The following is a 22,336-nucleotide window of genomic DNA, read 5'->3' as shown; positions in this document are numbered from 1 at the left end:
TATTTATGCTGGTGCTCTGCAGTATTTTGGAAGTGGGAAGGTATGCCTGAAATGTTACCGGTGTCTTTATTAAAAACTCTGAAGATAAAACTGTTTCAGTGAATGGCTCAATTATACATTAGGAAAAAAAGAGCATGTCATATACATTGAACCTATTGAGCAATTTAAACTGAGATCTATCTGCCAGTTTCATGAAAGTCAGTCTGTGCTATTGAAACTGAGGGAGACAGACTGCATTGACTTTTAACGCAGCCTGCATTTGAATCCAGAGGATCTTCCAACCAGAAAGATCTGTAAGCAATTTTTGGACTGTTAGGAGAATGAAAATAGGTCAAACATCCAGTATGTCTTTCAGCAGCTGATTCACTTCAAGTACTTGATATTTGAGCTATAGGGTTTTCTGGGTTTTGTATTTATTAACAGCAAAAATAAAGTCTCTATAAAAGTAGCTCAAACAAAATTAGCGTTAGGAGAAATGTTCCCTTAATTCCCTTCCAATAAGTGACTGTGCACAAAGTAGGAAGCTGAAGGTTGTGAAGAGTATGGCAAGAGAGGAGGAGAGAGAGTGTGTAGTCTTGAACCCCAGCAGTAATCAGCCTTTTGCTTTATCAAGGTTGTCCTGACCATAAATTTTAGCTATGAATCCATTTGTCTTTTCTCTCAACCATGTAACTTTTCATAGACAGTTAATTTTCTGGAATTTATGTGGATTCTCTTCCTTTTGGAGGAATGTCACTTAGCTGACCACATGAGATACAGCAGAGAAACAAACCCATGTTTTCTTAATGAATTTTAGTTCTTATGTTGCAGTAGAACAGCCTATAACTTTCATAAGCAATTATAAAAAGTTTCATGAACTGCAGTGTAGTTTTTTCAGATACTTGGAATTCTAACTACCACCGTAAAGCATACTTATTCTTTGGATATAAAATTTGGATTAAGGAGTGTTTGATTGCTCCTATTAAGCAATAAAAAAAGATTAGATCCATTTGAGCAACTAGCCTGAAGTCCTTTTTTAGTGCTATTTGTGAATTGGAACAATGCTTGTTTTTCTTTATCTCTGCAAAGGCATCCTGACAGTGTATACTGCTTTCAGGGTGGTGTACCATTCACTGATCCTGGCTGGAGGCAGTTGAAGGGTGGATGTGGATAATGTAGTGCAGATGCTTTTCTGTTTCTTTTTTTCTGCCTTCTGCATTTGCTTCAATGTTATGATTATTGTCAGTCTGAGAGTGGATGGCTTATGGGTGCAACTGATTTCTTAGTTATTACTTAATGTTTAAGTTGTCACTGATAAAAGTATGTTTCTACAAGACTCTGCTTTATTGTACTCCTAATCAAACTGCTCTGATGTTAATTTTGATGGATGATCATATCCAAATGATTACAGGACAGGCTGTTAATTCCCTTTTGATTTAGATGAGGAATGAAATCCTCTCGAATCTGCCTGGCAGTCCAATACCTTGACAGTATGTTTATGTTGCAGTCTTACCTTTTCTCCAGCTGCTCACGCATAAAACAATCCAAGTGTTGCCTTGAGCAGGCAGATGTACCTATACTGGTGACAGTTTGGGCTGAGGTGGTTGAATAGAGAATTCACATCTCTCCTGAGAAATGGGAGCTGCCTGGGATAGAAGGGGCCTACTGAGTGCAGGGAAGAAAGCCTTGCTGAGGCAATTCAGCTTGAAGCTGGGCTCTCCCAAGTGAGTTATTCTGAAGAGTTTAAGCTCAGTTGTGCAGTCAATCTCTCTTTTTAGTCATGCAAAACCATTTACTGCTAATTGGAGTTTATATTAAGTTAAAATGTGCTTCTGCTTTGACAGGATGGGAGCAGCTTTGTGTTCTCCACCTGTGCTGGGTCAAAGCTGGGATCCTCTTTATTTTGTGAGAACAGATAACACAGGCAGAGGTCTGAAAAGCAATCCAGGTGCTCACAGCTTCGTGCATCTTTACAAGTGGAACCAAGTGCTATTTACAGGTGACCTTGAGCAGCCCTTTTAATTAGGTGATGAATCGCACCTCTCCCATCCCATTGTCTGCCAGGTGGTGGCACAGGTGCTACAGATGATGGAGCTGAAGCCTACTTGTTTTCTGAGGGCCACGTTTTTCTTTTTGGGTGAATGCAACGTGAGCTGGCCTGTGGCATGTTCTGCACTCACGATCCAAAGTTAATACCACTGTCTGCTCAGGAAGATGCCTGGAATAATGGATGTATTACCTGTTTAAAAAGAGAGTGAAGCAGCATTTTAAGCTTAGCAAAACCTTCAAATCACTGCCTAGGCCTCAATTTCTGAAATAAATTCCCGGAACTTCATAGTAATTCTTTCAGAAATTACTAAAAGCATTTGTGGGATTATTCTGAGCTCAGAAAGCACTAAGTGTTAGGCTTTTAACAGAGATATGAAAATCAGGGGTAGTTGTGGCCTATCTGCAATAATCATGTTAGTGTTTTGCTGCTAGAAAGCTTTCTCACGCTGAGCTGTATGGTTTTTCCCCTTGTAAATTATACATCAGTAGTACTTTAAAAGTCTTCTCTGGTTTTAAAAAAAAGAAAAAAAGTTTTAATAGAGGAGAGAACCAGTTTTGGTATTTTTGGTGGAGTTGTTTTTTTTGTTTGCTTGTTTGTTGAGAAAGTGAGTTTCTCTTCATTGAGCTTCAGAAATCCAAGGGAAATAAGAGCTTCTGATATACAGAAGATATTGTGAACTTTTGTATAGTCTACATTTTGAGTATGCTGCCTTCAGTAACATCACTTGTATATTTCTTTTTGTTTGAAGTTACCTGAATGCACATTGAAAGCTATTAAAACAAACAAACAAACAAAAAACCCCACCACTATTTAAAGTGCAAATAAAATTCAAGTCAGCTCAAAATACTTCAGGGGTGGACTGAGGGGAAAACAATGCAATGACATTATGTACTCTATAACTTCTAGCAATAGCTGAGAGCATCTTTCAGAACGCCCAACAGCTCACTGCTTTGACCTCTCCTGAGCGCTTGCATGTTTTCTTAGGGAATGGATAAAAGACTCAAAATGTTAATTAATGTAACATGCCCTTCTATAGACTCACCCGTTACAGCTGCATCTTGTCTGCCACAGGTGCTCCAGTTTTACCATTTCAGAGAATAAGCAAAAGAGCACCTTCAGTATCTGCCCTCTATAGCTGCCCGTCGGGGCTGCATCTGCGCTCGCCCCTCAAGCGAGACCGCCTGAGGGTGCCCAAGTAGACGCGGGAGGTTGGCTGGATGGGCCTGGCCCGCCTCCTGGGGCGGAGCGGGGCGGACACGGACGCTGGGCGGGCGAGGCCGGCGGCGGCAGGGAGCAGCAGGGGCTGCCGTGGCCGCAGCATCGCGGCGCGGTGGCAGAGATGGAGCCGTGGAAGCAGTGCGGGCAGTGGCTGATCAGCTGCAAGGTGCTGCCGCCCAACCACCGGGTCACCTGGGATACGGCCCAGGTCTTCGACCTGGCGCAGGCTCTGCGAGACGGCGTCCTGCTCTGCCAGCTTCTCAATAACCTGCGCAGCCACTCCATCAACCTCAAGGAGATCAACCTGCGCCCGCAGATGTCTCAGGTGCGACCGCGGGTCTCCGCGTGCTTTGTCTTGCGGCTTCTGCTGGCTCGGAGCGGCAACTGCGGGGCAGGGGAGGTCGGACGCGTCCGGGGTTTCAGCCCGGAGTCTCCAGGATCGGGGCAGCTCCTGCCGCTGCGGCGGGTCTAACCTGGGGCTCCTTTTCCCTTTCTCTCCCCTCCCTGCGCTGTGCAGCGTGGCCGGCTCCGTGCATCCTGGGTGCTGGGAGAGTGAGCAACCGACGCTCCGGGTCGGCGGCTCTCCCCAAATTCCCCGTAAGGGATTGTTTCCTGCAGTGGGGGCAGCTTTTGGGGGGAGCCCTCCCGTCCCCTCCTCCCACCCCCCACACCACCCGTCGGGAGCCACGCGGGCAGGTCCCATCGGGGTGGCTGCGCTGGGAAGTTCCCTTGCGGTAGGCTCGGCGTCAGCCATATAACATGTCTATGTATGTTAATAATCAGTATGAACACCTTACAGTAGAAAGTGATCTCTTGCTTCTAGCTGTTCTGGATATACCTGGGAGCTTGGGAAGAGAGGACACGGGAGCGAGGGAGCGGGGCGGTGTTGCGGGCGCCGGAGGGTGGGTGGCGTGGCCGGGGGAGAGGGGCCTGCGCTGAGGGGACCTGGGCTAGAAGCGGAGGCAACACTCACCAGAGGCCTCTGCATCTTTTTAGTACCTGTGAAGTTGACCGTTAACGACTGATCAGTGATGAGAAATCGTGTTCTTGACAGCTGATTGCCTGTGTTAGAGTAATATTTCTTTTTTCTTAAGACTCTTTGATATGTAGCTCTGTAAATTAGTATTTTGGTTAAATCGTAACACAATGTTTTCCAAACTCATCCCCTTTTAAGTGCATTTTATTTTAGTGGGGACTGATGTTTTGCTACTGTGCCTTATAAAGCTGGTTATAGATACTGAGATAAGGTTATATTAATAATTCAATGAGAAGAGGTTCTCTAGATACACGACTTCCTGTCACTGCTTCACATGCACCTATGCCTCCTCAGAGACAGTAGCACCCAAGCAGATGTTTTCTGAAAGGAAGGTTAACTTCTGAGTCTTTTGTGTGTTTGAAATCATTGAGAAATGGTCACATTGTAACACACCAGAGTTATGATTCTGTTTTAGATCTGGAGGAGTAAAATCTGCCGTCCCTGTTGAGGACATTGGCAGAAAGCAATGGTAGTGAATTACGCTTTTGGGAGGAACATTCTTTGTACACATTTACTCACAAGGCTGGTTATTTTCTATGGTTTTAATTCCTTTTTTTAGCAGCTATGTTTTACTGCCAAGAGGATGTTTTCCATAAGCCCACAGTGCAAAAAGGGAAAAACCTATTGGGTCAATTTCAGCTGGTCAGAATACAAACTCACAGAGCTTAGATGAGCTGGGTGTGAATGGTATAAAGGCTGTCCCCATGTACTTGAGAGCTCAAGTGCCTGCTTGAACTGCGTAGGCAGAGGCAATGCTTTATCTGAGCAATAGAGAAACACAGAGGGTGGACTCCTCCGAATGGAATCAATCCAGACAAGTTCTCCTATTGCAATGTACAAACTCTGTGAGAGTTTCAGGACTTGCTGGTCTGTACCAGAGCCCTGGCTGTCATTTAATTCCAGTTAGATAGGTTGCTTCCAAACTGACCCTTTTTCAGCTTAGCTTGCAGAACAATAAATATTTTGGATATGAACTGCTGGAAGTGGTTTCTTACCTTGCTTAGAAGGGATAAATGTATGGAAGCAAATTCTCTCATGATATTACACTACTTTCTGAGTAGCTAACTCACTGGATCAACTTCAGTTAGAGATGAGTGATGTTGCTTGCTTGGACCAATATTACTTACTTTTATTTGTGATGAATTGAAACCAGAGTGGTCTCCTCCTGTTTCCTAAAAAGAAGTATCAAAATGCACTGCTGTCTTCTTTCTTAGAACAGGATTGGGAATTTAGGTGGCTATTTATTTCTCCAAGTGCATTTGAGCTATGGATTATAACTGCACCTTTTGGATGATTTATAATGCATATTTTGAACTTGAGCTTTGTATATATATAATGTAGCTATTGGAATTGTTTCACAGCTCTGGTAGTTGTCTTCTTGTCTGTGTGTCTGCATTTTGACTGAGGAACCTGCACCCCATGGTACTACAGACCTCTCTCTCCAGTAGTACATCTCTGCTTTACAGCAATTTCACTCTTGAATTAGGGGGAAATTTTGGTGGATCAAAACTGATAATAACTCTATGCAGCATTGCAAGGAATGTTATGTTTGCTTTCTGTGAGATGAAGATTTGGCTATCCTAGTGAGGCTCTGTAGGGTTTACTGAAAAGCTTCATGGTCTCCCTGGTCTGTTGTTTTCTGCTGCAAAACCTTAGAGAGGCTTGGAGGGTTCTTATCACACACAATTTTTTGAGCAATAAACACAGAATGAGAAGGATGGATAAGGGCTTCATGAATGGGTCTTGTATGATTTTAGCCTTGTCTCTTACTGCTGTTGAAATTGGTCAGGCTTTTGTCTGAGAACCAAGTTTTAATGTCTTGGGGACTAGTTATAAATGCAGCAGTGTCAAAGAATAGGAGTATGAGAGATGATGCCTCAGGCAGACCTGGAAGTAGGTGTCAGGCCTCTGACAGAAAAGATTCAAGTCTCTTCCATTTCATACTTTTTTTCAGAATCAATGTGGCAGATCAGATGTCAGTGATGTTCATCAGCTTTGCCCAGTAGATCTTGGTGTAGCCCCTTGTAAGCTGCATCAGACCTGTAGAGGGACTATGACTGGTGTTACTGCTTCAGAGGCTACTTTTTGGTGGAGCCTCTTTCAGTCAAATTAGGAACACTGTTGCTTTGCTTTTAAACACCCAACTGCTGCTGGCTCGCGGGGCAGGAATAGAAATTGAGACTGGTGATGTTCAGCATTGCAACACAAACACGTGCTTTACCAAATGGCAGCGGATATGTTCTCTTTTATGGTTTGGCTAGCAGGGGGAACTGAATGCCTTTGTCCTACCGCCAGCCATGCACCTTGTGTCACAGCTGTTGTCCTGGGTAGGCTGTTTCATGCATTTGAAATCTGTGGATTTGGCCTCCTGACCTCTTTGGAGTTAACAATGGCTGTGTAAGAGAAATGTCTCAGTGGTTTCAGATTGCAAAACCTTGGGTTTAGAGATTTATTTGAATGCTAGCTGGTTTTGTCTGTGTTTCTTACTTTCATGAAAATATTTATATTTGGTTAGTGGAAGTTGTCCTTTGAAGAACAGAAGCCGATTCAGTCAGTTACACTTTCCAGAAAGTAAGCCTCGGATGTGAGAGTATAAACCTTACATGTATAAAGGACAAGCAGTGTTCTTGCTTTGCCAATGAGTGTTCCACCTCCGGGTTGCCAGCTGAATGTTGCCTAGCTCCTGTCTGAGAAGTTTGTGTGTCTCAGTGCGAAGTCCCTTGTGAAAAATGACACATGGGCTTTGTATGAGATTGGAAACTTTTGACTTCAGGGACGTTTATGTCTAGGCTTTTTTTCTCAGTGACTGAACAGACCAGAAGACTCTTTGCTTTAAGAGGTCTTGTGTCAAGGCCCCAGATTGCTTTGCTGTTTGAAATCCTGTGAGCTAGTAGCATCACTGGTTATTTTGAAGCAGCACATGTGCCACCAGAAAAGAAAATTTGAATTAAGGCTAAACTAATGTCTTTTGGCTCTTTACACAGGAGTCTGCCTGATTGAGACAGACTTGAGAGCTGGTGTTGTGAAAGCTGTCTTACGGCAGCCACCATGTGAAAAAATGTTAAACTTTGCAGCTACTGGGAATGTTGCTGGAAGAGGGAATGTGCTAAGTGAATCACAGAGATGTGACTGGCATGCTAGTGTGTTGCCAGGTTTCCCCTGAAGTGTGGCATCAGTGCCTGGTGACAGAGATGGATGATAGAGCATTGCAGCTCAACATCTAAGTCTTCCATAGGAGCTCTTCACTGTAGCAATTCATTTTTCTCAGATGCTGCCTTTTGGCTGATGTAGGCTGGTGAAAATAATACAAATAAAAGCGATCCATAACAGAGACTACTCATCCTAATGTTTAGTCATAATCATACAAGAACTTTAATAATTTATCACCAGAAATATAAAATTTAAACCAGAGGATTATGATAGATTTGCAGATGATGTCATCTGTTTAATGCTTATCTTTCATCTTTAATACTTTGCAAACTAGTTTTGAAATGTTTTTTTGCAAGGCATTTAGTTAACTTATGAGATATTGCTAAACAGGAAAAGTACATTTAATGCAATACTGGCATGGGAGTTTACTGAAATGGATGTAGACATAGATTAAATATTAAAAATATTTCCTATTATTCTAACAAAAATAAATCCCTCAATTTGTATTTAAAGTCCAAATGTGTTTTAATTTTAGGGTCACTTTCTTTGGTGGTGACCAAGTAGTCCAAAGGAAGTTCATTATCTTTGTCATCCATGTTGTATCTTGGTGTGGCAACTGAGCTTTTGAGGAGGGCTTTTTCTTATTTACAGTGATATCAGGTAGCCTCAGGATGTGGGTGTACAGAGTGACATACCTGTGATTTTGCTTTGATCCTGCTTTTGGCTTAGAGCTTCCACACCCTCACAAATGATAACCATGTTCTCTTGCCCCTAAATCAGTGCATGTGCATCCCACCTCTGCAAGTTTCCCTTAGGTGGATACACTCCCCCTTGCTGGCCCCCTGCAGCCATACTGCTTGGTTTTGCCTCTTCTTTTTTCCCTTCCAAATTTTAGCCTAGGAGAGCATGCCAAATGCCAGGGGTATCCGACTTTGTGAGCCCTGTAGCTCTACAAATGTGGAAACGGGAATTGACTTTTGACTCTGCATGTTATCTAAAGGAGAAAAAGTGAGATGTGAGTGGATGTGCTGACCTCTATGCATGAGAATGTGTTTTAGGCCTGGGCACCAGGTGAGCTGAAGGAGAAGATAAAAGGGATTTGGAGTGGTGGCACTTGCCAGGAGCCATGGAATATCAGTAATTATCTGTTTTCCTTGGGCAGAGAGGTATTTGAGGAAACTGGTGTGCAGAATAGCTCTTATTCTGTGTTTGCCTGTTATGTTAGGTGCTAGGTTATTGAGTTAGGAGAGTACCACAAAGATACATTTACATTAATAGTTTATCTGAAACTGCATAAATTTTTGGGTTTGAACCAAGACTTTGGGAACTGGTTCAGTTTTTATGTGTGCGTAGAAATATGTGTTCAAAATACTCCAGTTATTTTAATTATTTAAAACTGTGCATAATCAATGTAATTGTTTAAAAAATAATTTTTTTTCACTCTTCAGATTTTTTTTCAATCTCTTTGCTTACTTCTTGGTCCTTTGGTACACTGAAGGTCTTTACCACATTTAACTTGATATCCATGATTCATTTAAATGAAAACTGTATTGGCCATAAGATGCACTATAAGTAAAATATATATATATCCAGGTATGTTCTGTATACATATGTGTACCTTATACATGTTGGACTTGATAAAATATTTTGAACAAATATTTGTTCAAAGCCAAACCTTTATATGACCTCTATGTTTTGTGCTAAGAAAAGCAGCTGACAAAAGAGCAGTGACCCAGTTTTTCTAGGTAATTTTTCTTACTTTAAGAAGATGGAGAAAATAGTACTTGAAAGCTGATGCAGTGATTTTTTTCTTTTTCTAATTCATTTTTTGTTATTGATTCACGCTGGTTCTTTTTGATTGGGTTGAGGGGAGGGAAAAGTGCTGTTGTGTTGTAAAGGTAATTTTACATGCTGTATTTATCATACAGGTATTAAATACAGCGTATGCATCTTCCCAAGAATTGTCTCAAATGTCCCCTCCTGCACAAGATTTTAGTGTGCTGGAAGCCTTCTAATGCATTTGCAGGAAAAATATTAGTACTGGTCTCTCACAGAGCCTATAATGTGTGCCAGCACTGGATAATTTAAGTGAATGTCTATGTATGGCATGCTACTGTGTCACATGGGAGAAGCTGTTATTTTCTGAGCCTAGTCTGACAAAGGTGGGAGACCTGTGATAGTGACAAGTTGAAGGACTGTTTATGAAAAGAAGCTAATAAATCAAAAGGGCTCAGCGGAGAGAGAAAAATAAAGAAGAATAATATATAAGAAGTGGGACAAAACAATCAAAAGAAACAAATATGAACTAGAGAGAATGTTCAAGAAAAGTGGGGGTGTCAGAAAGCAAGCCACTTAAGGATTTTGAGAGAGGACAGGAAAAATCATGTGAGATGTATCCCAAGATAAGTACAGAAACCCGATGGTGGATATGCTGTTATTCCTTAATGGTAATGGTGTTACCATTTAATGGTGGCATGCTCTTCTCTGTTATAACACACTGTCTTAGGACTGTTTGGTCCAGGAGGTTATTTACCAGGTTGCAGCACACCCAGATCGGTTAGTACAATATGTTGCTACAATTAGTGAGATAGAGCATCTTGGATTTCTTGCCTACATCCTTTTCCTCCTCTCCTTTGAAGGTCAAAACAATTGATAAACTGTAGGTGTGAAGACTAAAATCATAGGTGTAAAGAAGGAAATACAGAGGGTGAGGGAGGAAAGGGATGCTAGGAGAGAAGCAAGGCGAGAAACAAGGCAGCTGCTGGTGGGCAAGGGGTGATGAGAAGGAGCCCACAGGGAGCACATATCCGTTGTGGCCATGTCAGTGGAGACCTGGCATAGCTGAGGCAGGGCTTCACTGGTGTGGGTGCTGAGGAGGAGGGCTAACTGAGAGCAGCAGTTACCAGGGGCAGGGAGGACTTTTGGAACACAGTCTGATACTGGTAAAACAGAGATGGGGGAAAGACTGTTTTCTGCTGATGTAATATTGGCTCCCTGACAAGCAGCTGACCCATATAGGAATAGGATGAGTGCCTGCAAAGGTATCAAGTGTGTTCCCTTCTATACACCAGCTGGAGGGAGAGAAGAGCTCACCTCCAGACCCAAATATGTCACTGCCTATTGCGGGCAGGGAAGTTACGGCTTGTGCCCTGTGTTGCATGGGTATCTCAGAGAACGAAGGAAAATGTATTGTTTTGTTATGACCCTGACAGTTTTATTTATTGTAAGTTTTGCTCGATATAGAAGTGTCAGGTTTTTAACTTGTTCGTCCTGTACTAAAATTGCATCTGTAGTTCTCTAAAAAACAAATGAAAAACCCCATCAAACGCCTTTGATTTTATTCTGTCTGTTCCTTCAAATCAATGCTGCAGTACTTCCGTATTATTCTGGTAGCAATATCTTGTACCACCTGAAACAGTGTTATTTCAGTATTTCAAAAATTGTTTAATAGTTGATGTGCCTTTTGTCAAATGGGCTGTTAATGTTTTTCCTGCACTTCCCAGTTTACTCAGTAGCATGTGGAGCTACCTTTTTCTTTCCTCTTATCTTGCTTTGACAAACCATGTTTAAGACATTGGGCATTGTGAAATACCAGCTGTTTGCTAAGAGCTGCCATATGTAAAATATAATCTGAAATGCCATCTTTATAGTAACATTTTGAACTTTTATATTTAGGAGAAATGTGTCCCCTTAGAACTCAGTGAATGCTTCTGGCCCCAGTTGAACACATTGTCAAATGTGAAATATCTTTCAGAAAGATGTCAGACAATGACCCTTTCTTTCATCCTGTATTAAATGACAACAGTGAATGTCTTGGTAATATGAAACTGAAGGAGTATTAACATGATATTTGATTCTTTGTATATTCAGAACATGAAACCTTAGTCACAAATTGTGTAATATAGTAGTATTGTAGCAATTTGTATAAAAGCACTCATCTAAAACACCCTTGCAGACCTACATGTATGAACTAATGTAACTGGGAAAGCTAAGTTCATCTGTCTTGTATTATAATTCAAAATATCTTGGATCTTTAAATTGCCTTTACTTTCAATATGAATTCTATTTCATAATTTATTAGTAGGGATTCAGTTAACATATTATTACCCATTTTTCATTAGTTTTAGCCCTCTGAAAATCGCTTGAAAGTTATTTTAAGTGATCGAGAATGTGGTGTGATTGCCTTCCAGAAACAAACAAAATATATATTTAACATTGTTGCTATGATCAAATGTCTTCTGAAAACAAAAACCCAAACAAAAAAAAAACCCAAAACCAAAATAAAAATATTTTTAAAGCATATTTTTAACTTAAAGCTTAGGAGGACAAGATTATTTCCAAAATCCTTAGATATGCCCTTTAATCCTCTATACAATCAAATTTACCATTTTTTTTCTGAGTTACAGAAGGGTATGTGCTGTATAATCCATATTAAAGTTACTTTGTACCATTGCTTGTTCCTATATTCACATTGTTTCTACATGGAAAGAAGCCTTATAATCAACTAAACCAGAAGGATTAGAGCTTGACCCTTGAAAATTCTGATGGTCGAAGCAGCCTCACTTCACTGTTGTGTAACCTAAAAAAAAATAATGCATTATATTGTCCTCCTGCACTCTAAATTCATCGTATAATAATCACAGCGTTATTATAGCCTGTATAATTCCTTGTGTTCTGCTTCTACATTAGCAGTCAAGATTTAAGTTATGCTCCAGTGGTTGACTCCAAATTCCTACTAACTGCTACCTAATGTAGCTGTGATGCCTTATGTCAGCTGATGAAAGGCCATAAGGGCTGTGTTGTTTTCCCCTCTGAATTCCTCAGGCTTAATGCGTAAGTATTTCTCGTATCAGTGCAGACATGGTTAAAGGTAGATGGAAAATCCCACCTTCACTGCATTAAAGTACCTTTCAGATTATAGGTGTCTCTGGAAGGAGGTATGGTGTGGTATAGCCCTACCTACACTAGCTTAGGGTAAATTCTCATTAATTCTACTGATCTCTGCAGGATTTAGATCAAGCTTTTAGTTTCTTTTTTACCTGGAAAACAGGTAGAAAGTCGGAAACACCAGAGAGAATGTTCAAACTATTGCTACTGCCTGTGGCTTCTTTTACTCTCAAAATAGGAAGACCAAAAGTCCCTGGAGTGCCCTTTCAGGCTGCTGTCTTTGGGCTTATGGTCAGTTCCTGTCTGGTTGGTTGGAAAGAGATTTCTGCCAAGCTTTTAAAACCTAACTTCTGTTTAGGTAGATAATTTGAAAGTCTCTTCATGTTACTTTGCAGCTCAAGTTTCACATTTCAGAACAGTTTTGCTAAATTGCACCAAGTTGTGTGAGGAAATATTGAAGTTTCACTTTCTCTTAAGTGGTTTACCCTCCATGTGAGTGCACAAAGTGACACAAGATTCCATGTTGTATCAGATATTTCTCTAAATTTGCAATTGCTTATTTTTAAATATTGTTGAAAATTCCTGCTGAGTTTTGGTTTCCCAGCCTTCTTTTTTTGCGTTGCTTTTTTTTTTTTTTTGATCTTGCTTAGCTTTTGGGATGTTTGGTATGAAGTAATAGTTTTTGGGCCTTATCCGGAGGGCTCATTTGTTATGTGAATGTGTCCTCTTACAGTTGTTAGTTCTAGAGAATTCCCAGAGCACTTAAAAAAAGCAGAGAATGTATTAAAACCTTAAGTGGTCTTTCAATAGGTGTGTAAATGTCCAGAGATTTTATGAGAGTCCTAAATGGGGTCCACCTGAGACATTTTGTTTTGAGTTCTGCCTATCCTTGTTATGCCCTGATCACTTCTATCCATCACAAAGAGGGCAATGTGAATTTGCCTACTGAATCACTGCAAGTAGTCATGGGAGAGTTATTCAGTCTGTGTTCATTCAGTTTGCAGTTGTGGCTGGCAGCACTGAATATGGTGATGCATCTTCTCTGTGGATAGTACTGAGGCCACTGATTTCATTGTAAAGTATGCTGAACAGATGGCAATCTTGGTGAAAGCTGAGGTTTAACTCCACATTTGTTTTTCTCAGTGATGCCTTTAAGTGATACTGCTGGTTAAATGAACTGTGCCTTAGAAAATGCTTGTAGCTACTGTTTCTGTGCTGTTGCAGATTTTATGAAGTGTTATGGAAATTACTCCAGTAATCCTATTGGAATGCCTCTATAGTTGTATTGGAGTCCTATAGATTTCCCTTCCTATGGAAGACCCTGGTAAATTGATTAGCCAAGATGAAAGCCTTTGTTGACTGAGACCCATGTGATTTGCATGCTAATGCAGACATGGTGATGAGAGAGGGTGCAGGTGTAGGAATGGATGAGACATGGAACAGGGGGCTGCTGTTCATCAGAAGCTCCTGAGTAGCAGACTGAAGCATATTTCAAACTCTGTGTCTTCCCAGCTATAATTGCTCAGATTCATGGATCCCTGGGGAATCTGCTTAATTTAAAATATCTGCATTCTATTTTCTGAGAATTTAGGTTTTTATAGCTTGTAAACCCCTTAGCACATCATGTTATTTCAAGAGCACCAAGCTTTAGCAGTAATAAATGTAATGGGGTTATTTCTGTAGCGCTAAAATACCTATTATGAAATAATAATAATAACAATCTTGGAGTTGAGTGTGGGATCCCCAGTTACAATGACAAGTATTCCTGGAGGTGTGTGATTTTTTTTTTTTTTTGTTTCTATCAAGAAATGTTATTTGCCATAAGCAATAGAGAAAAGTAAGAAAAGAGCTGCTAATTAAAAACTTCTGAGAGAAGGAGGGGGATGTGTTTTGTAATGTTATCTGTTAGCACACCTTTCTAGGAACAGGCTTTAGGAGTAGATCCTTCCTTCATCAGTAATACTACAGTGGCTGTGAATTCATGTGGACTCTGATTAGCAGTGAAGAAAGGCTGAGATGTTCTCTTTGGAGGCAGAACTGACATTTTGATGGGGCTTCTCTGTGTAGGTCTTCTGATGGTTGTTGTCATATTAATTAAGGATTTGGTCTCTGTGGCTCAGAATTTGTGGCCATTGCCATGTTATGTAAAGGCAGGCATGGGGAATGGCTTTCTAAGTCTCAAAAATGCATTTCAAAATTTGTGGCTCAACATGCAGAGCCACAGATACATTTTTCTAAATCATTTATGTTTGGAAATAAGACTCCTAAGTAGTGTATCCTTTTCATTCCAATAAGGAACAGTGATTCCATCTAGTGTTTGTAAAATCTGTGGTGGAGCAGTTACACAGGAAAATTAGAATGCCATTCTTGGGAGATGTTCTTTAAACTATTTGGAAAAGAAATGCAGTAGTATTTAGCTCTTCCTGTTTTGTGCTGAATATCATTAGTGTTTGACCTCAAAATCCTGTGTTTCAGTAAAGTCATGTTAAAGTTTAATGAACTTAAAATGCTTTTCATTGTGATTTGAATGAGCAGCAGATCTTAAAATTTCAGGATTTCTGTAGGTTATCTCATTTTCCTGTCAGCTCTTTGAGTAACAATGTCTTTTCCGTTTTCTGTTTCTCACATTTTTCTACCTTGACTAAGGTGCTGTGATCTTATTTATTGGAAACCCAGATTGCTCTGATTAGTAAGGTGTATTGCTCTGACAGGTCTGGGCTCCTTTCCTCCCCGCTTCTTTCTTTCTTGTTTCTACTTCTGTCTGATTTTGATTCATCTCAGTCCTGCAGTTCGTTCTGTGCTTGCTCTCTATTCTCAATCTAGACTTTATTACTTTCACCTTCTCCATTTGCCTTCTGCCTCCCTCTGGTATTTTCTTCTCTCTCCAGTGCATCTGTTTCCTCTTTTGCTTCTTTCCTGATGCTCTTTCTTCCTTTCAGCTGTTTTCCCTGCCCTGCTGTCTTCACTGTTCCTGTTGGCCTCATCCTTCTGTAGATCCTCTGAAATGTGTTTCCTACATGGATGAGAGTGTGTCTCCTCCGGAAGCTACTTCCAACGTAGGCGAGAGCACCGGACAGGAAAATTTGAGTGGAAGTTAGGCTTTTAGGGCCGGCAAACACAGGGGTTCCAACGGTCCAGGCAGTACTTGAACAGCAAATGCATATTGGGCTGTTTTTAGCTGCTTTTCAGTGACTACTTTTTGTAAGTGGTGATTTTTTTTTTTTGCATTTTTTTTTTTTTTTTTACCCATTATTGAAAAATTTTTGACCTCCTTTCATGGCAATCAGGGGTTTTCAACACATGGGAGCATGTCCCCAAAATTGTTTTGCTGCTTGCTACAGCTGATGGGGCAAACCACTCTAAGTGGGGACCAGTGAGGATGAGAGCTAGTGCTGGGAGTCTGCAGGGTGAATCAGTTGCTGATGCTGGAAAGCCATCCTTTTCAAAGGCAGCATCAATTGATTTCTGCCCTTCCCACCAACCTGGAGGTTTGTGCCACTGTGGCTGTGCTTGAACAATATTATTCTGGGGTTGTATCCTGAGGGATCAGGTGAGGATGAGATCAGTAGTTATTTTTAACCTCTTTTCAGATTGATTATATATGTTGCTTACAAGGCAGAAATAGCCAGTCCTGCCAGGCAGCATGCTCATCATGCAGCTTCTTAGTGTTGAGCATCAAGTTCCATGGTTTCTTTCTCTCTTTCCCCAGTGAGCTCCACTCACTCTTCAGGGGCTGATAGGCATGATTATATTATTACTGCTTAGCAGGCTAAAGGTGAGATGTTTATTTACACTCAAGGTGAAACAACCACTACAACTAAGTATCTGCATTGTGAGATAAAAGCATTTACAACTTGGTGTCTGTGAGGGATTACCTTGATAGCTAATAGTAGCTATAAATCAGGTTAGATGGAAATTTAAGAATAACTTTATCAGAGATTACTTATAAATTCTCTTTTTATTTTATTCAGATTACAATCTGTTTCTTCAGGTTTCTGCAGGTTTGCATTCTTGCTTTCTGTGAATGGACACAGTCTTTATAAACTTGGTATAGCTCATAGGTGTTGCAGGCAGAGAAGGAGGTGATGCCCACCTGGTTATTGCGCTTGAGTCTCTGGATGTGCTGTAATTGAGAAAGCTTAGTACAGTCAAGGCATAAATGGACAGTAACTGTCCTGTGATAAGCACCTCTTGTCTTGATTTTTTTCACATCGTTTCTTCCCTTGTCAGAGTGAAGCAGTTCAATAATACCATTTGAGAGTTATTTTTATAGAATTTCTCATGGGACTAAATTAAAATTTTGTCATGCACTTCTCAGTTTAATGGAGAACATGTGTTTGAAAAAATAATTACTGTGATATTCATGCTACTATGCCATCTGATTTTGTTTCATATCATTTGAAGTACTAGAACAGCTCTATTTGTTTCATGAAGAGATACTGATGAGAACTTAATCCAGGTCAGTGTTTTTTTTTAATTATTTTTATTTTTTATTTTGGTGCTAGATCCTTCCAAACTTAAGAATTCTTTTCCTCACATGCCCATTCAGCACTGACATATACTGCTGGGAAATAGGTGGCTTTTGCTTAGTTTTCCAGTTGCATCAGTGTTTTCCATCATGAAAGTTTTCCATTGTCAAGTCTGTCCCACCCTGTTATGCTTTCATCATCTTTATTCACTTCTTGTAGTTGTGAGAGTGATTTTTAACTAGAGAAATTTCTGTAAAAATTTGTTGTACTCTTTAATTTAGTCATACTCTTTTCCAACTGTTATCATGTTTCTATATTCATGAGAATGTGCATGATTATCTATGTGCTTAGTCTTTTAAGTCTCTGTGCAGGGCAGGAGTGACTTTACTGTTTTCCTTCTGTCATTGGGATGCTGCTCCTCTGGTATCATTTACACCTTTGGTCTATTTCACTGACTTTGAGATGCTTGCTTCTGTAGAGTTTACTCATTTTCAGTAGGATTGCCTTTACCTGTAAACAAACACAGTAAATGTGGGCTACAACATTGTGATAGTACTTATGCATTTTGGAAAGTGATGTTGTACCCGAAGCTATGCCTGAGGGTTTTTGTTTATTTATTTATTTTTTAAAAAAATATTATAGATTAGAAGTTTGTTCATGTCCCGGGGCAAAGTGGACTAAAGATTGTAGAATCATAGAATGGTTTGGGTCAGATAGGACCTTAAAGATCATCTAGTTCCAGCCCTCCTACCATGGGCAGGAGCACCTTTCATTAGACTGGGTTGCTCAAAGCCTCATCCAATGTGGCCTTGAGCACTTCCAGGGATGACGCATCCACAAATTCTCTGGACAAATTGTTCCAGTGCCTCATTATTCTCATAGTGAAGAATGTATTCCAATACTTTTCAGTCCTCGACTACATGTGCAGTTTTGACTTCAGTTTTTGCAGCTTTCTACTTTGGGATATTGAGAAGCTACAGATTCACTGGAAGGGCACACGATGACAAAATACTTCATGGGTTTTTCTGTCAACCTTGTAAACATTATTTCAGTTGTGTCTACTCTCTTAGTATTAATGATAGCGCACTGGTGGCTGCCTTAGGGTGACTAAAACCATCTTTGGAGATAGAACTCTTCCAAGAATGAAAAGGAACAGATAAATGAATGCAGACATTTCCTTTTTCTCCCCCTTGTCCCCCAGCTGGCTTTGAAATGGGTATGATTTTTTTTAATCATCAAACTTCGAGTTTTCAAAAGAGTCATTGTCAACAAAATGGAGAAGTGATTTCCATGCAGTTGTTAGGAAGTCCTTGGATTTCTTATGCGTGTTCCTCTATGTCCTTTATTGCATTCAAGAAATTACCACATTTAGCAGACAGGCTGGGCAGTAACTTGGCTTGCTTTGACAGAATTGGAGACAGGACAACTTGCATTTTAGTAGTTCTCTGCAGTTCTCCAGAAAAAAAGTAATGAGAAAATCCCTCCAGTGGGAAAGCGTATGGGTGTTAAAATGGGAATTTCATTTGAACTGGAGGATCTAAGACTGAAATTCTGCTCTAGCTCTCTGATGACATTACAGGTCTGACCTCAAATCTGTTATTTTCAGTCTTTCAGTAGCAATCATGCTAATTGATCTCTCCCCAAAAATGTGCTTTGAACTTATCTCGAAGGATGAAACTTATCTGTTGAGGACAAAACTATTTCCTGTTGCTTAGATCTAGTGATGTAAAAAAATGAAGTAAAATAATCTATTGTTACATTTGTCATTTATTGCTTATGTAGACTGATACATTCTACCCCTGATATCCAATTGATGACTTTGCTTGGTGTTTACTTAATAAATTCCACGTAGAGAAGTTGACTCTTAACTCCAGTTTTGCTGTTCTAAGTGCCTAGGGTGGACATAGTAAAAGAATAACATAGATCGTGGACAGTTAGTTAGTTACCCTGCCATGTTTACAGAGTAATTTTCTCTGTGGATTACAGATAACAGCCTTCTGCAGACTTTAGTTTGCATTGCTTATTGTTGGCAGCATATATATTGAACAGGCTTTCAGCACATGTGTGTATAACTTCTGGCTTTGTGAATTAGTCTGTTGCCCTATGCTGCCCTGAGGAGTCTTTTGAAGCAGGTGGGAAGGCTTGCACAGCGAAACTGTGGGGTGTTTGCCAAGAGCACATACAGGCTTCCAATGGAGTGGCCTATGGCTGATAGCAGATCTCAACACAGCTTTTGGTAGAGCTGTGAGTCACATTCAGAGGATCAGTCAATTTGGTCAGTTGTATGTGGCACAGCCTTTATCAGCTGGGGAACAGTGAGTCATAAACTCGTGAGTTTCCATACTTGGTATAGAAAATACCCGTGTAGCTCCTCTTGTGGTTTAATTTAGAAATAAATGAACTCTGCAAAAGTTAAGTAATTGGGCTGCATATTTCAGATCCCCACTGTATGCTGACTGCTGGTATTTTTCACATATTGAAAAGTAACATCATGTTGCCACAAACGGAAAAATGCTTGTTTCTGAGAAAAGTAAACAGGATCTTAATACAAACATTTCCTGCATAATATAGCCACAAAACTGCTTGCAAGGGTCTGTTCTGACCATTTTGCCTATTTAATCTCCTGCTCTTGTTTAACATAACCTCACTTTCGTCTATTAAAAACCTGCTGCTGCTGCAAAATTTTTCCTCTCTAGTTGTTCACACTATATTATCTTTTTTCAGCAAATGAAACAAATTTGCATTTTACTACAGGGACTCCATGCTGCTCTTCTGCTTTTCTGATTGAAAGGCAAAAATCAGTCTTGCAGTATTATCATGTCTGAAAATCACTCTTATTGCTCCTCCTGTGCTGAGAACCATCCCCATTACTAATTGCATATATATTGATTTTGTTATTCTTTCAAATCTCCACCTGCTTTGTTGTCTCACCAAGCTTTTGTGTATTTTAGAAGATAGGAACTGATTCAGGGTCGTATTGTATTTTATGTATTTAGTTGAATAGTCTGTAGAATGAAATAATACCAAACAAATTCAGACCTAAAACTAGGCTTTCTAGACAAAATGTAGGTATCCTAGACATTCTTGCAGCTTAGCTCCAATGTTTGCCTTCAATATATTACTTAAAAAGCCACCCAATGAATTATTTGAGTGGCAGTGATGTTCTGTTAGGCAATTCAGTAAACTGATGCGTGTTCAAAAGTCTGAAAGTCTGTTTTAGCAGCTGTTTGTATTGCTTTTGTATGTGTTCTTTTATATAATACGTTTAAAAAATATTTGCCTACAGCTTGCAGACAGATGCTTTCATGTCCCTACATTATGTTGCTGTTTTCCTTTATGTATGCATCAGTGCCAAAACCAGTAACAGGTTACTGCTCATGCAGAATATTTTTTAGCTATGACAAGAATGACAGCTGTTATTTTCTTTTTTTAATGTAGACTAGTGCAAATAGCCAGTATGTTGCTTTGTTGTCAGCATGCATTTTTAAACATAGTTTTGCTAATTCCATAGCATTTAAGATTATAAGGATGTATTTATTGAAACCAAGGTAAATTCTGTCCTGCTAGCATACAATGTTGCTAAAATAGTAAATATTAATTTGTCCCATGTGTATTAGCACCTTATGATTTGTAGCATAATTTGTTTTATTAATAGAATAGACAGGATCCAGCCCTCTTCACTAAGCTCAGAATACCGGAAGAGCACTGTGTGAGGAACTCCTATGTTAGTGGTTCTCTGGTACCCTCTGTGGTAGAACATTTCTGACACTGATGTGTATATCATTTGTAAATTTGAGAGATGAAAATATGAGCATGAAACAAATGGTAACAATTTATGCAGCCCTCTTTCATGGATGGTTGATTTTATAATCTCTGTTGCCAGAACTGTCAATATAAAATAAAAACAAAATTTTTTTTTCCAGTGTGTTGGTTGCCTTTTGCACTGCTGAAGGACTTAATTGTTATGGGATCTGAGACAGTGCACTGGAGTCTGTGTGGAGGCATTGAGCTTACATCCCATCTTGGGCTCCATGCTGCTTTCTTCTTGAAAAGGCAGCTTTCGTGTGTGGTCTCATACAATCTCCTATGGACTTTACCTGCTGAAGACAGGACAGTATCTTTTAACAGTTATGTTGGGTTCTTTACTGAACCTGCTTTCATGTCATTAAAATGAGCTGTTTGAAACAGCCATCTATGTTAAGGTAACTTAAGAATAATTTTCTTAATTGAATTGGAGAAAAATGCAGTATTAGTATTTTAAGACTCAGCACACAGTATTGTTCAGTAATGCAGACTTCACACTGGCACCCGTGTACTCCATTTAAAGCGCTGATTATACTGCTGCAAATTGCTCAGCAGACTGAAAGTCCAGATAAATCTAAATTATACTCTGCTGCAGAGCTTTCATAATATTTAGTTTATTCACCATTTGATTGTTTTAGGCTGTGTAATAAAATACTGATTTGTACGCTAGGATTTTAAATGTTTTTCATAAATACCATTCTTTCTCATGATACCACACTCATTGATATGTTTTAATTTGTGAGGTGCCAAATTGTAAACCTTTGAAATACAGTTTTGGACCATTCCCTCACATACTTAAAAATTACTGTAAGGCAAAGCAACTGTAGGATTCATCAAATCATATTTGTGGCATCAGATGGTCTGCATATAGAGGGGACACTTGAATTTCCATGGGCATTCACTCATTTGCCTCTGCCGAGATGATCACAGCTGTTAATCCATACTAGTGCAAGTAAGTGTTTATGTGATTTTGATGTCTCTCCCAAATAAATTTGGGTTGTCTTCAATGATGTGTTTCATTTCAGCAGCCTGGGTGAGTGAACGCAGCCTTTCAGACAGCAAGGACTTATGATGATGTACAGCTGAAACAGTTTATGTCAGGTTTACCTTTTATTGTTTGTCAGCCTTCTTAAGGAAGGAAAACCTACTGCAGCTTCATAAGAATTCATCTGATTTTAAGGTGATTGTGTAAATTAATGTTACTAGTGGTAGAATTTATTCTAAAACTTACTGATTCCTGCATAATATCAATATTTCACTTCAAATTCCTTAGATAGGAAGGGCACTGAAGGAATGGTGTGTTTTCCCTAACATTGGATGGGTTTAAGAGTGACTCTGTGGAAAGCAGTTGTGGGTACAAAGACTTTAGCTTCTACTTTTTTTTGAGTTGTATTTTAACTGATTTTTTCCCTCTGAGATTTTTTTTGGAAGTTGAGAACTGTTAGCATGTTTGCCTTCTTTACCACAGGAATTGCAGTTTTGGATCAAACTACTGTTTTATCTGCTTCCATATCTCATCATCATCCAGACCAGATTCTTCAGAACAGTAATCTTTTCTAGCAGACACCTGTAGAGGATGTAGCACCCAAGAGCTTTTACAAAGTGCATTTTCAGAGGCTTGTTTTGTGCCCAAAACATTCATTACTCCATTATGTGTTATGGCTCATTATGCCGTTGTAGTCTACTGCATAAGCCACAGTGCTTCTGTATTATGTAGTTGTGGTCTCCTGTTTTAAAAAGGAT

General features: G+C 39.8%; 1 protein-coding gene across 1 annotated transcript in view; it reads left to right on the top strand.

Annotated features, from left to right (window-relative positions):
- The first annotated feature begins 3,368 nt into the window (after positions 1 to 3,368).
- Positions 3,369 to 22,336, top strand: part of VAV3 (vav guanine nucleotide exchange factor 3) — a 158,942-nt gene continuing 139,974 nt past the window's right edge. Inside the window, exon 1 of the mRNA XM_005148083.3 lies at positions 3,369 to 3,572. Within this exon, the coding sequence (XP_005148140.2) occupies positions 3,369 to 3,572 (204 nt within the window). The remainder of the gene's footprint in view (positions 3,573 to 22,336) is intronic.

This window comes from Melopsittacus undulatus, chromosome 6, assembly GCF_012275295.1.
Source record: "Melopsittacus undulatus isolate bMelUnd1 chromosome 6, bMelUnd1.mat.Z, whole genome shotgun sequence".
Lineage (NCBI taxonomy): Eukaryota > Metazoa > Chordata > Aves > Psittaciformes > Psittaculidae > Melopsittacus > Melopsittacus undulatus.
This window is presented reverse-complemented; position numbering and strand designations above follow the sequence as displayed.